This window comes from Poromitra crassiceps, assembly GCF_964638095.1.
Source record: "Poromitra crassiceps genome assembly, chromosome: 11".
NCBI classification, from domain to species: domain Eukaryota; kingdom Metazoa; phylum Chordata; class Actinopteri; order Beryciformes; family Melamphaidae; genus Poromitra; species Poromitra crassiceps.
In genome coordinates this window covers 37,371,165-37,383,846 of record NC_139643.1, presented here as the reverse complement: position 1 = coordinate 37,383,846, position 12,682 = coordinate 37,371,165, and the positions used below count along the sequence as shown (strand labels likewise).

The window sequence follows — 12,682 nt, the reverse complement described above, 5'->3', positions numbered from 1 at the left end:
CCAGGCTTGTCCTTTCCTCCGGGGGGCAGGCCAGGAGCAGTCCGGATCAGCAAAAACAGGCCACACTTGTATGTATAAACACTCATTCATGATAGCAATCCCTGTGTTTAGGACTTCCACAAAAGCTTTTGTGGGTAACACTTTACAATAACGTACACAAATACTATAGTAGTTACTAGTAAACTAACCATTAACTAATAGCCAGTTAATGAGTAGCTAATGAAAAATTTGGCATTAGTCAATCACTAGTTAATCATAGTTAATGAGTAGGTAGTCATTAGTTAATGATTAGTATCTAATTTCCTGAGTAGAGTAGTTAATGATTACCTAATGATTACTAAATGTCAGCTCGTGAATAGAGTAGTTAATCATTACTTAATGATTCCAAAATGTCAGTGCGTGAATGTATTATTTAATCATTAGTTAATCATTAGTTAAGGTCACATTGTGAGTATAGTAGTTAATCATTAGTTCATGATTAGTTGTTAGTTCCTTAGTAGAGTAATTACTCATTAGTTAATGGTTAGTCAATGGTCAGTTTGGGAGTATATAGTTAATTGTTAGTTATTCATTACTTAATTACTTAATTATATACCTGTCCATTAGCTACTCTTTTTGTGTACCCTATTGTAAAGTGGTGCATCATACTCAGTAGTTTATGAATACTGAATCATTACTTCATTATTATCTGTCTATTAGTTAGTATTTTTGTGTACCCTATTGTAAAGTGGTGCATCATACTCAGTAGTTTATGAATACTGAATCATTACTTAATTATTACCTGTCCATTAGTTACTCTTTTTGTGTACCCTATTGTAAAGTGGTGGATCATACTCTGTAGTTTATGAGTACTGAATCATTACCTGTCCATTTGTTACTCTTTTTGCACCCTAATATAAAGTGAAAGATATCCTTATCAAATAATCACTCCCTCCAGGTGAGATTTGAACCCTGAACCCCAAGATTGTTAAATTGTAAGTCTGGTTCTCTACCATCTGAGCTAACCAGCCTGTTGCTTGTTAGAGCCATACTATCGAATGTAGAGCCGGAGACCAAGTATTATAGTTTAAAGGTATATTCCACCCAAATACTACTTTCTGTCCAAGTACTTACAAGTACTTAGACATAAGTAGTATTTGGCTGAAACATACCTAAGTACTTGGACATGAAGTAGTATTTGGATGGAGTATACCTTAAAAACTATAAGTACTTGAACAGAAAGTAGTATGTGGATAGGACATAATACTTAGTCTCTGACTCTACAGACCTATAGTATGGCTCTACCAAATAACAGGCTGGTTAGCTCAGATGGTAGATCACCAGACTTACAATTTAACAATCTTGGGATTCAGGGTTCGAATCTCACCTGGAGGGAGTGTTTATTTGATAAGGATATCTTTCACTTTATATTAGGGTGCGAAAAGAGTAACAAATGGACAGGTAATGATTCAGTACTCATAAACTACAGAGTATGATGCACCACTTTACAATAGGGTACACGAAAAGAGTAACTAATGGACAGGTAATAATTAAGTAATGATTCAGTATTCATAAACTACTGAGTATGATGCACCACTTTACAATAGGGTACACAAAAAGACTAACTAATAGACAGGTAATAATTGATTGATTGATTGATTGATTGATTGATTGATTGATTGATTGATTGATTGAAGTGTTTATTTCGAATATGAAAGCAAAATAATAAATAAAAGCCATTTCAGAAACAAAGAAAAATAGAATATATACATATTCGAAAAGGAGTGGGAAGAAGTAAAACTTATTAACTCCCACCCCTTCTCCATAAATAATAAATAATAACAAGCTTCCTGGTCTAACCCTGTCTATATACTACTGTGTAATATTTACTAGTAATTCTGTTTCAGATTATATAATAATATGAAAATATAAATATAATATATACACATCATTAATTAAGTAATGATTCAGTATTCATAAACTACTGAGTATGATGCACCACTTTACAATAGGGTACACAAAAAGAGTAACTAATGGACAGGTAATAATTAAGTAATTAAGTAATGAATAACTAACAATTAACTATATACTCCCAAACTGACCATTGACTAACCATTAACTAATGAGTAATTACTCTACTAAGGAACTAACAACTAATCATGAACTAATGATTAACTACTATACTCACAATGTGACCTTAACTAATGATTAACTAATGATTAACTAATACATTCACGCACTGACATTTTGGAATCATTAAGTAATGATTAACTACTCTATTCACGAGCTGACATTTAGTAATCATTAGGTAATGATTAACTACTCTACTCAGGAAATTAGATACTAATCATTAACTAATGACTACCTACTCATTAACTATGATTAACTAGTGAATGACTAATGCCAAATTTTTCATTAGCTACTCATTAACTGGCTATTAGTTAATGGTTAGTTTACTAGTAACTACTATAGTATTTGTGTACGTTATTGTAAAGTGTTACCCTGTTGGGTAGTTATTTCTCCCAGCTTGTTAGTGAAGACAACAAATAGAATACACGAACGAAAATATGAGTGATTTTGATAGCGAGGACGATATGCCATTCACCTTGGTGACAAGAGGATACAATTATGAACCAGCAAATATACAGAAGAGGAACTTTTGCAGAGAGTGAACAGGCAGAAAGAGAGATAAATATGCTGCCTAAATGCCGGGGTGTCCTGCAGACCTTTTTCACCATTCCCAGGATAAATTGGGGAAAGCGTCCCAGACCAGAGAGGCCAGGTGACTTGTTGTCTCTAAAGTAAGTCAGTGTTTTATCTATCTTCTAAGCCTTCCTGTATTGTAAACCACGGCTATGTGCTCTGTGCAGGCGTTTAGCGGAGGAATACGGTAGTTGTACGGTTTGGAGGAAATAGTGCCGAATGAGAGGGCTGTTTGATGGTAAAGTAAAGCGCTGAAAATTGTCAAAATAGAGCGTGCATGTACACCAATATTGATTTGTTTAGGTGGGCGTTGTTTTAGGTGGCTAAATTACATTTTAGTTCTTGGCCCCCTGTAAAGAGACAAAGCTGTGGAGGCTGTTGCTCAGAGTGCTGGGTCTCGATACACAGTGTGCTCAGCGTCCAGAACACTGTACCTATTTCAGTTAGTGTATCGAACTAATAGACAGATGGTTCATCCAATCAACTGCGAGGTATTTTTTGAAAGTGCCTGCCCTTTTGAAACGGTTTCCTGAATTCTTTCCTACCAAACAAAGACAGGAAGCATGCCGCCCATCGCGCACTTCCTGCAAGTCATTTCCTGTCCTTCAAGGCAAACACGGGGAAATGCAGCAGGAAGTGTGGATGAATCAGATTTATCTGTCATTAGTATCGGTAGTTTATACCCTGTAGTTATACTATAACTACACTCCTGGTACCCCATTGTTATACTATAACTAACTACATGCTTATTTGCGGGCTGTATTCTAAAGCGTTACCCTTTGAGCTATAGCTCACAGTCCCAGAAAATGAGCAGCTCACTTGTTTCTCATTTATGTGCTTCTCAAGTTGGTTGAAAGCAGTTGTTATTATGGCCATTTTTGATGGCTTTCCAATGTCCATTCGCCATAATACACAGGTAGGTTGGTTGGAGTGATCTTACGCAGACCAATGACATCAATGATGGATTGTCCAGACAGTGTATTGCAGTTTGTTGGTTGTTTATTGTAAAAGATGTCATACCATTTGTTTCGTGTTTGTTTCCAGTTTCTGTGGTCTGTCTGGTCTGTTGTGTGGTCTGTTGTGTGGTCTGTCTGGTCTCTGTGTGGTCTGGTAAGAACTGTGTAAGCTCCACCTCACCTGTGCCTAATGATTTCCCTCCTGTTACCTGTGCTTTATATACACCTCTGTGATCCCATTACCGCCACCAAGTGTCTAAAAATAATAGTGCAGGATAATCTATAGAAAATAAAAGGACATGCCAACAACATACATAAATGGCTTCTACAGCAGTTGTTTTGCCTATTTTGAACAGGCTGCTTGTTGTATCACATCCCGTTAATGCATGGCATGCTGGAAGACTCTCACACAGAGCCGTTCCCAATTTTTCAGAGATCTTGGATACTGGGATCAACTGTTGTCTCTCATCATGACCAGCATACATGAACATGGAAGCTGTTCCAAGCAGTCCTCGACTGACTAAAGCCACTTCTTAACATGCAGTGGAATCCGTATTATAACCCGCTCCTAGCCGGTTGGCCTGCATGTTAAACAACAATTAGCCGGCCTACGCGCACTCCCGCGAGTCCGTATCATATTCATCTCGGTCACCGGTGTAGGATCCAGGTTAGCGCAAAAGTAGCTGCTGTTTAACTCTGGCAGCTCATGATCCTGATCATGTAGGCTAGCTGTTATGTGGGCGGGTGGTGGTACTTCATGTTCACGTAGTTTATTAATTAATGAATCGTTCGGGCAATCGCTTATATCAACGAATTAAACGAGCAAACTCACGGTTTCCTTAAGTGCTGCAAAAACGCCTTCAATTGTTTGGTAGAGGGATCCCAACGCGCTTCAGCTATGCAGGCAGGCATGTCCAGTGCATCAGGAGGGACGCTTACTGCTGCGCTGCTTGCTTGCTCCCATGTCAGAAAAAGCCTAACTTTTGTGGGGAGAAATACATTGAAAACTAGTCAGATATGACTTGAATGCCACTTGTAAAATAAATCACCCACAGTGATTGACGACGGTCCGACCACTATTTTGACTGGGCGGCTTTATGTAGCCTAACAAAGGCGGAAGCGCTAATTTTTGGCACATTGCCACCCCTCGTGGTCGGAATGGACTCCGTTAAAACGGCATGTTTTTGAAGTCTCCAGATTTGTCGCTAATGTTAGTCTCTTCTGAGAAGTTTTCTCGAGTTGGGTGCAGCCAATTCTATTGTGTGAGGCAGCCATTTGAGGCAGGCAGTGTTGTGTGACTGTGCGTCCACACTGCGGAGAGGATAGGAGCTGACTGACTGATAGCCTATATCGAGACATATATAGGCCTAGCCTAACTTTTGTGGGGAGAAATCAATTTAAAACTAGTTAGATATGACTTGAATGCCACTTGTAAAATAAATCACCCACAGTGATTGACGACGGTGCGACCACTATTTTGACTGCCTCATTTTTGGCACAATGCCAGGAATGGACCCTCTGTTAAAACGGCATGTTTTTGAATGGAGTTTGGTTACAAATTCGCTAAAGCTGTTTCCTATCACATTTCTTGTCCCCCCCCCCCCCCCCCCCCACAAGTAGGAACAGGTGTGTCAGTGGGAGGTGCTTGGAGTATAAAGGGCCAAGCTTGGAGTGTGTCTGGCCTTTGCCTTGCACCTCTTGTCAAAACACATGTGGAGAAACGTCCTGAGACCTATAGGGTAAGCCATGCAGTTTGTTGAAGTTTCTCTCTCACACCAGACACACATCATGTAGATGGTTATTTATGTCTATGTCCTTCTTTTTAGGACAGCTGCTTTAATACAGCCCTCCCCACTCAAATACAGTCGAGGTAATACTTTACTGTTAGTGGGTAAGTCATTATTTTGTCTACTGAGCATCCAGGGCTATGCATGTATTTTCCCCTATGCTGTGTTAGACTGAATTGTTTGTTTGTTTGTAGAGTGACTGGTCATCTGGTGCTGTGCCTGGAGCCTGGAGGACACATCCCTATAGCTGCCTGGGTTGTGTCAACTTATACCTCTGGTAGTTATGGAAAATTATGAATGTCAAGGCAACAATTGTTAAATTTATTGTTGATTTGTTATATGAATGTGCTCCGGCTAACTTGTCTCTTTGTTCTTTTAATTCCAGTCAAGCGCTGATTATTATCCACTTTTTTTAATTGTTTGTTTATTGATGCTGCCCGATTTTAGTATTTTAAAAAGACTTAACACTGGTCCTCTGTCCTTCTGTAGGGTTTCCTGGTGGCAGTCAGGGTGCACTGGGGGACGTGTGGTGTGGTACCCAATTGGAGTGGTGTGTTGATAGTTTGGGTGTGGTCACTCTTAAATTGTGAGTGTACTGTTTGTAGTGATCTAATCTCTTCCTAATGGTTGTAGTGATTATTCTCTTCCTATTGGTTGTAGTGATCCATTCCCTTTCTATTGTTTGTAGTGAGTTATTCTATTCTCCCTCATTGGTGTAATACTGTGCCGCCTCCTCATCTATCTTCTATCTCTTCAGTCTTTGCCAGCAGGACCAGCAAATAGTCATTTTATTCCTTTAATAAAACTGCTTTGTAACAGCGCTTGAACTGGTGACTGACTGCTGTCTATTTAGAACTAGATGTAGCTGTATTCATTGTATTTTACATATTGGAGCCCCTGGCTACACTAACCTCCTGGCCATTTTCAAATCCTCTGGCTAACACAATGGAATCTTGGTCTTTGAGTCTTGTAGGTGCTGCACTGATTATGTAGTTTCAAACAAACAAAGGGCTTTGTTTCTTTTCCTCTCTGACAGATATCAAAACATTGTGAAAAGCGATGATACAGATGTAATGTACTTTACTGTACAGAGGATTTGAAAATGGTCAGGATGGTTTACCACACAGGTGTCCACATTTTTTTGGACACCTTTTTTTGGACACCAGCTTCTTGATCTGAGAATAGAGAGCCGCAGTAACGAGTCCGGAAATCATCGATGCTAACAGCCCTGGTTCTTCACAGTTTTTGCCTATGGGAGTTTTGAATGGGTTTTTGGCGCGATGCTTCTAATAATCTCTCTGGGCAACGCTAGCTTAATCAAACGCGAACAGTGTTTAGTAACATCATCTTCACACATGAAGACCACTTTTATGAGTTTTGAAGCTTTTGTGCCGTTAAAAGGGTGGCTAGCTAGCAAACGGCTAAATGAGACTACACTGTTGAGTCGACGGGGATATATACGTCAATAACGTCACCACTCAAAGGACGAACACGGAAATTCTCTTTCCCTCACCTGGTTCAGTCCCGTTCAGCCCGGGGTAATCAGTGCACACATCAACAACAGTCCAGGTTGAGTGCTGACGTGACGTGGAAGCCTATGCGACAGTGTGTAGTTCTGGATTAGCTTAGCTCGAGCTTTTTACTTCTAGGGCTCGCATTTACGCTACAAAACTCATGAAAGTGGTCCTCATGTGTGAAGATTATCCCGCTGAACCTTGGTTCGTGTTTGATTAAACTTGTGTTGCCCACAGACATTATTTGAAGCATCGCGCCAAAAACCCATTCAAAAATCCCATAGACAGAAACAGTGAAGAACCAGGAAGTTCGGGACTTCCGCATTCAGCCTACAAAAATACGTCATCCCTGCGGTTTCTCTATAGGAACTACGGACATTGAGAGAACACAAATCTGAACATAATGACTGTACTATATGATTGCGCTTGAGAAAAGGCAATAAAAAGTTTAAAAAAAAATCTCCCTACTGGATTTTACCCATTGACAGTACATAATATCTGGACCACCTTAGCTATATGATTTTGACACGGCAAAATGAAGCTCACTTCCCGATATTGTTTGATTTCGTTTGATTGGATGAATGGATTTTCCTGTTGCATTGTGGGAAATCTGTTCAAACCTGGAGCCGGGAAAACAGGAAAGGGCGTGAGCGTGGACGGGACTCGGGGGAGGGTTTCCTCCGCCACGGCATCCATCTTGTTCATGTTATTTTCCCTGCTAGCCGTTAGCTTGGCTAACAAATGTTGCTAACGTTAGTTGCTATTGCTAGCCTTGCTCCATTGCTCTCACATTGAATACAATAGTATTATTTCCTCCAGACCTCGCGCGGCGTCACCAGCCTGCCGCTTGCATCTTCCACAAAATCGAGGTAATCTTATTTTCTAACGTAACGCTAATTACATAGCATGACATTAACGCTAGCTACGTTAGACTAGAGTAGCATAAGTTAACGTTATACAACGTTAAACAGTATTGCATGCTGCACAGATTCGGACGTAGACAGAAAACAAACGCAGTTCTGTTTACCTAGGTTACCTCTTTGAGATGAGGCAGACTCAAAGCATACTCATGATCTACCAGCTATAGCGTTATATATCTAGCTAACGTTAGATCAACTATCAATCAATGAGAGGGAACAAGGGGGTTAAACTCCTCTGGATAGTTTATCCACCTCTGCATTTACAGTATTTACCAATTGCACGTAGTGTTGGGTAAGCAAACGTTAACGTTATACAGTGATTAACAGTGTCTAGTATTGCATGCTGGACATATTCGGACGTAGACAGAAAACAAACGCAGTTCTGTTTACCTAGGTTACCTCTTTGAGATGAGGCAGACTCAAAGCATACTCATATGATCTACCAGCTATAGCGTTATATATCTAGCTAACGTTAGATCAACTATCAATCAATGAGGGGGAACAAGGGGGTTAAACTCCTCTGGATACTTTATCCACCTCTGCATTTACAGTATTTACCAATCGCACGTAGTGTTGGGTAAGCAAACATTAACGTTATACAGTGATTAACAGTGTCTAATTCGTTTCTTCCAGGGGTAGGCGCCGTCCAGTACCGATGGGACACACAACAGAGGATTAGAATATTGTTATATTTGCTTGTTTTAATGCTTTTGTCAATAAACATTGTCAACAAAGATAGCCTTGTTGTATATTATCATGTATCTGAATGTCGCAAATATGATCGCGCAGAACGATCCATTAGTTGTCTGGTCAGAGGCAGGTTGGATAAAATGATCAGATGTGATATAAAGATTGTTGATGTCGAGTGAACACGAACTACGAACCGAAGATTGGACCATGAGGACATGACGACGGAGAAACAAGCGATCAGCAGTCTGCTTCAATCAACGAATGCTTTATATTTATTGAAATGAAATATGGTGATATCTGGTGGTCTGAAATTACTCTCTCTAGCTAGGCTAACTGGCTCATATTATGTCATATTATTGTAACATCTGAATCAGCGTTTCATAACTTTATAATAGCCTAACGTTACTGTATAGCCTGGATGACAAATGCTACCCATCCTTCCATTGGTGTATGCTGCCTTTAGCTTGTGGTATTATGGTACAGTAATATTGTCTAGCTACTAGACAGACAAGTTTATCTGAAATCAGGGTGACAAGATCCCTGCTGCTAGCTCGTCTGCCTTTCTGTGTCACAGAGTATCTAGCATGTTTACAGTATCTTAACAGACTGCATTACATGCTACACCATGCAAATATATTTCGATATAATTCAAACAATGGTTCCAATCCTTAACCATACCATGGTGGGCTGGACTGTATGTATTGCTGTGAAAAAGTTAAATTTGATTGTTTCAAGTGTTACACGTTATATTTTTAACTGAGCTTTGCGGAATACCTCAACACAATTGTGTATCAGCTTTAAATGTCCAATATATACAGCATTAAACAAACGACCAGCAGCATTCAAATGTGCAAAAACGTTATATTTATTGAAATGTGGTGATCATGTCACAAGTCACATTACATAACGATATAGCGTTAGGTGTTCTTTTGATCAACAGACCTCGGGGGCTCTATACTGTTGCTACGTTGCTAGCTAGCTAGCCGCAGATCAGCTCTGAAGCCCCAACTTCAGAGCTGCCCGTCCACTAAAACCCGATTTCGATATAGCGTTTTAGGTGTTCTTTTGATCAACATACCTCATAACGGGGATCTATACTATTACGTGTGTCTACTAACATCATTAAAATATCATAAGGGTAACGCTGTTTCTGTTATTTTACTTTTAATCTCTGGCTACGTTGCTAGCTAGCTAGCTAGCCTGCCTTGGCAACTGGTTGGGCTGGCTGGTGTCAAAGAAAATCCCGCCCCCAAAGTTATAATTTTTATCGGCTCTTTTACTCGAAATGGGACCATAATTTAGAAAACGGAGCCCAGGAGAGCATGAAAAAGACTTGAAATTGTTTATTCAGACCATAAGCTCATTCGGAAAATGTTTATTTAAGACACAGAACGAGACAGAAGTCGGCTCATTTTTACATTGGAGCCAATGTACGTGTCGTCACTTCCGGACCTGACGTGCGCCCCCCTGCGGACTTTTCAAATTAATGGAATTTCACGACTGGCTTCATACATTACCTAATTCTGTTGCCCACTGATTTTACCCCCAATAGATGTGTCGAGACTGTGCACCACCTATTGACAGTATAACGTACCACTAGATCATGGAAGCAGCAACACATTCTAGCACTGAAGCCAATTCTAATTTAAGAAACAGTTCACTCAAAAATGAAAATTCTGTCATCTACTCACCATCATTCCAGTTGAAACAGGTGAGGTTTGTCCACAGGGAGGTTGCCAGCACAACTTGAGAGAACACCAGGATTCGCGAGTCACACCACAAATCTGATGCCAGCGAGAGCGAGCTCGTAATAGACTGATGGTTCATACAATCAACTGCGAGTCTACCCCCCCCCCCCCCCCCTTCCCAAAAATATTTTTTTAACTTTTTTTCCCCCGCTCTATCATGCAGAGAGGTTGGTCCCGGCCTCGGTGGCCCCCATCCCGGGTTGGGAGGGGGGGTCGACCTACCCCCCCCCCCCCCCCCCACCCCACCCAAAAAAAAAAAAAAAAATGTTTTTCGCTCTATCATGCAGATGTTCGTCCCGGCCTCGGTGGCCCCCCTCCCGGGTTGGGAGGGGGTCTACCCCCCCCCCCCCCCCCACCCAAAAAACTATATTTTTTTTTTACTTTTTTTTCCTCCGCTCTACCATGCAGAGGTTCGTCCCGGCCTTGGTGGCCCCCATCCCGGGTTGGGAGGGGGGGGGTCGACCTAACCCCCCCCCCCACCCAATTTTTTTCCCCCCGCCCTATCATGCAGAGGTTCGTCCCGGCCTCGGTGGCCCCCATTCCGGGTTGGGAGGGGGGGGTCGACCTACCCCCCCTCCACCCATTTTTTTTTTCTTTTTGCCAGACCCAGGGGGTCGGCCTACAGGAGGCTTTGTCGGTCTGTCGGTCTGTCCCTCTTTTCCCCAATTTGTTCCTTCTGGGTCTGGCAGAACCAGGTCTCCTGGTCTTGTTTGAAAGTGCCTGCCCTTTTGAAACTGTTTCCTGAATTCCAAACAAAGACAGGAAAAAAAATAAAAAAAATACATAGCCTAATATAGGCTAGGCTACTCTGCAGCAGTAGCTCTCCAACTCTGTTGATCTGCGTCTTCTTGCTCCACCTCTTTCCCTCTCTGTGCCCATTCCAGGTCGATCTGACGAAGTTACTCATCTGTGTATTCAGGTTCATAAAGACATCCTCTCAAATCTGGCGTAAACGGCATATCTTCATCGCTTTCATAGTCAGACATGTTTCGTATGTTTTAGTAGCCTGTTTACAGAGCGCGCTGTCTGAAACGCCTGTACACAGCGTTATAGTGACCACCGTGGATGCAGTGCGGAGCCAGAAAGTAGTGCCAATAAATAGCACGGTCTGATCAACAGCAAGACTGCGGTTTTATTGTTGAAATGAGATTGTTGTTTATTGTTTATTAGGATCCCCATTAGTTACAGCAAAACTGCAGCTATTCTTCCTGGGGTCCGTCAACATTAAAAATAACAGTACAAAACATAACACAACAAAACAAGAAACGAAAAGAAAATATGCTGCTAATCAAGCAGAGACTTACTAATAAATCAAATCAAATCAAAAACAAAACAAGACAAAAGCATAAACTAAACAGTAGCACTATGACATTTTAAAATCTGTCTAAGGTCAACGTCAGACACAAAAGTCTGAAAAGAAGTCCACAGTCCCTTTATATGTAGCCAAATGATACATCTTATATAACAAGACTTCCACAACTGATCTCATTAGATACATACACATACATTCACTTACATACACTTGTCATTTATACTGATTAGAGAGATGTTGTTTAGCTAATAGTTTAAAAGTTATTTTGCTGTTAGTTTGTGTGATGTGCCTGGGAAACAGATTCCACTCATACATACCTCTGTACACAGCAGTTCTTTTACCTGAATTTGACTTCACAGTTGGCAATGTAAAATATCCTCCAACAGCATATCTAGTACTGTATTCATGTTTATCAGCGCTGCAGCATAGCTCTTGGTACAACACATGGGGAGATGTCATAACACATGCATGCTTTCTTTAGGAGTAAAACTTGATAACTCCGTGACCCTAGAGTGACCTCCGGGACTCGTTTTTCTCCACTCAGATCAAGCTAGAGCTCCGCCCACGGGAATCATGGATCAGCAAGTCAGCTCCCCATACATTCTACAGCTGGTATGGAGTTCATAAAACATTATGTCCAATAATCCGCACTATCCCTTTAACGCCCGGTGATGGATGGGAAATGATTATTTTCAGCTGTGATGTCACAGATGCTTTGTCTGGCTTTTCCTCTGCCCTTCTCTCCAATAACATGTTTGTTTTGAGGCCTATATTTGTGTAAACTGCTACTGGTGGGGGAAATCCTGTCTGACCCCTCAGCCCGCGCGGCTAGAAACACTGGCACATAGTGACGTCCAGGAGACGGAATGTTAATTTTTATGGCGTGGCCACTAAGGGTTGAGGCATCTATAAGAGGGCCTGTCTGTCCATATGTCCCCCCCGAAAGAAAGAAAGAAAGAAAAGAAAGTCATGATAAAAATAGCAGTGAAGTAGCCTAAGTTGTTTGTTGTTGGAAGATGTTGAAACAGGTCAGTTCTTGCACTCACACACAAAAGCGGTAACACTTTACAATA

At 41.1% G+C, this 12,682-nt stretch overlaps 1 protein-coding gene across 1 annotated transcript in view; it reads right to left on the bottom strand.

The window, feature by feature from the left end:
- LOC310784731 (large ribosomal subunit protein eL14-like) overlaps positions 1–10,262 on the bottom strand; it is a 62,120-nt gene extending 51,858 nt beyond the window's left edge. The window contains exon 1 of the mRNA XM_083645765.1: positions 10,241–10,262. Coding sequence (XP_083501891.1) covers positions 10,241–10,246 — 6 coding nt within the window. The 5' untranslated portion in view covers positions 10,247–10,262. The remainder of the gene's footprint in view (positions 1–10,240) is intronic.
- Between the last annotated feature and the right edge of the window lie 2,420 nt (positions 10,263–12,682).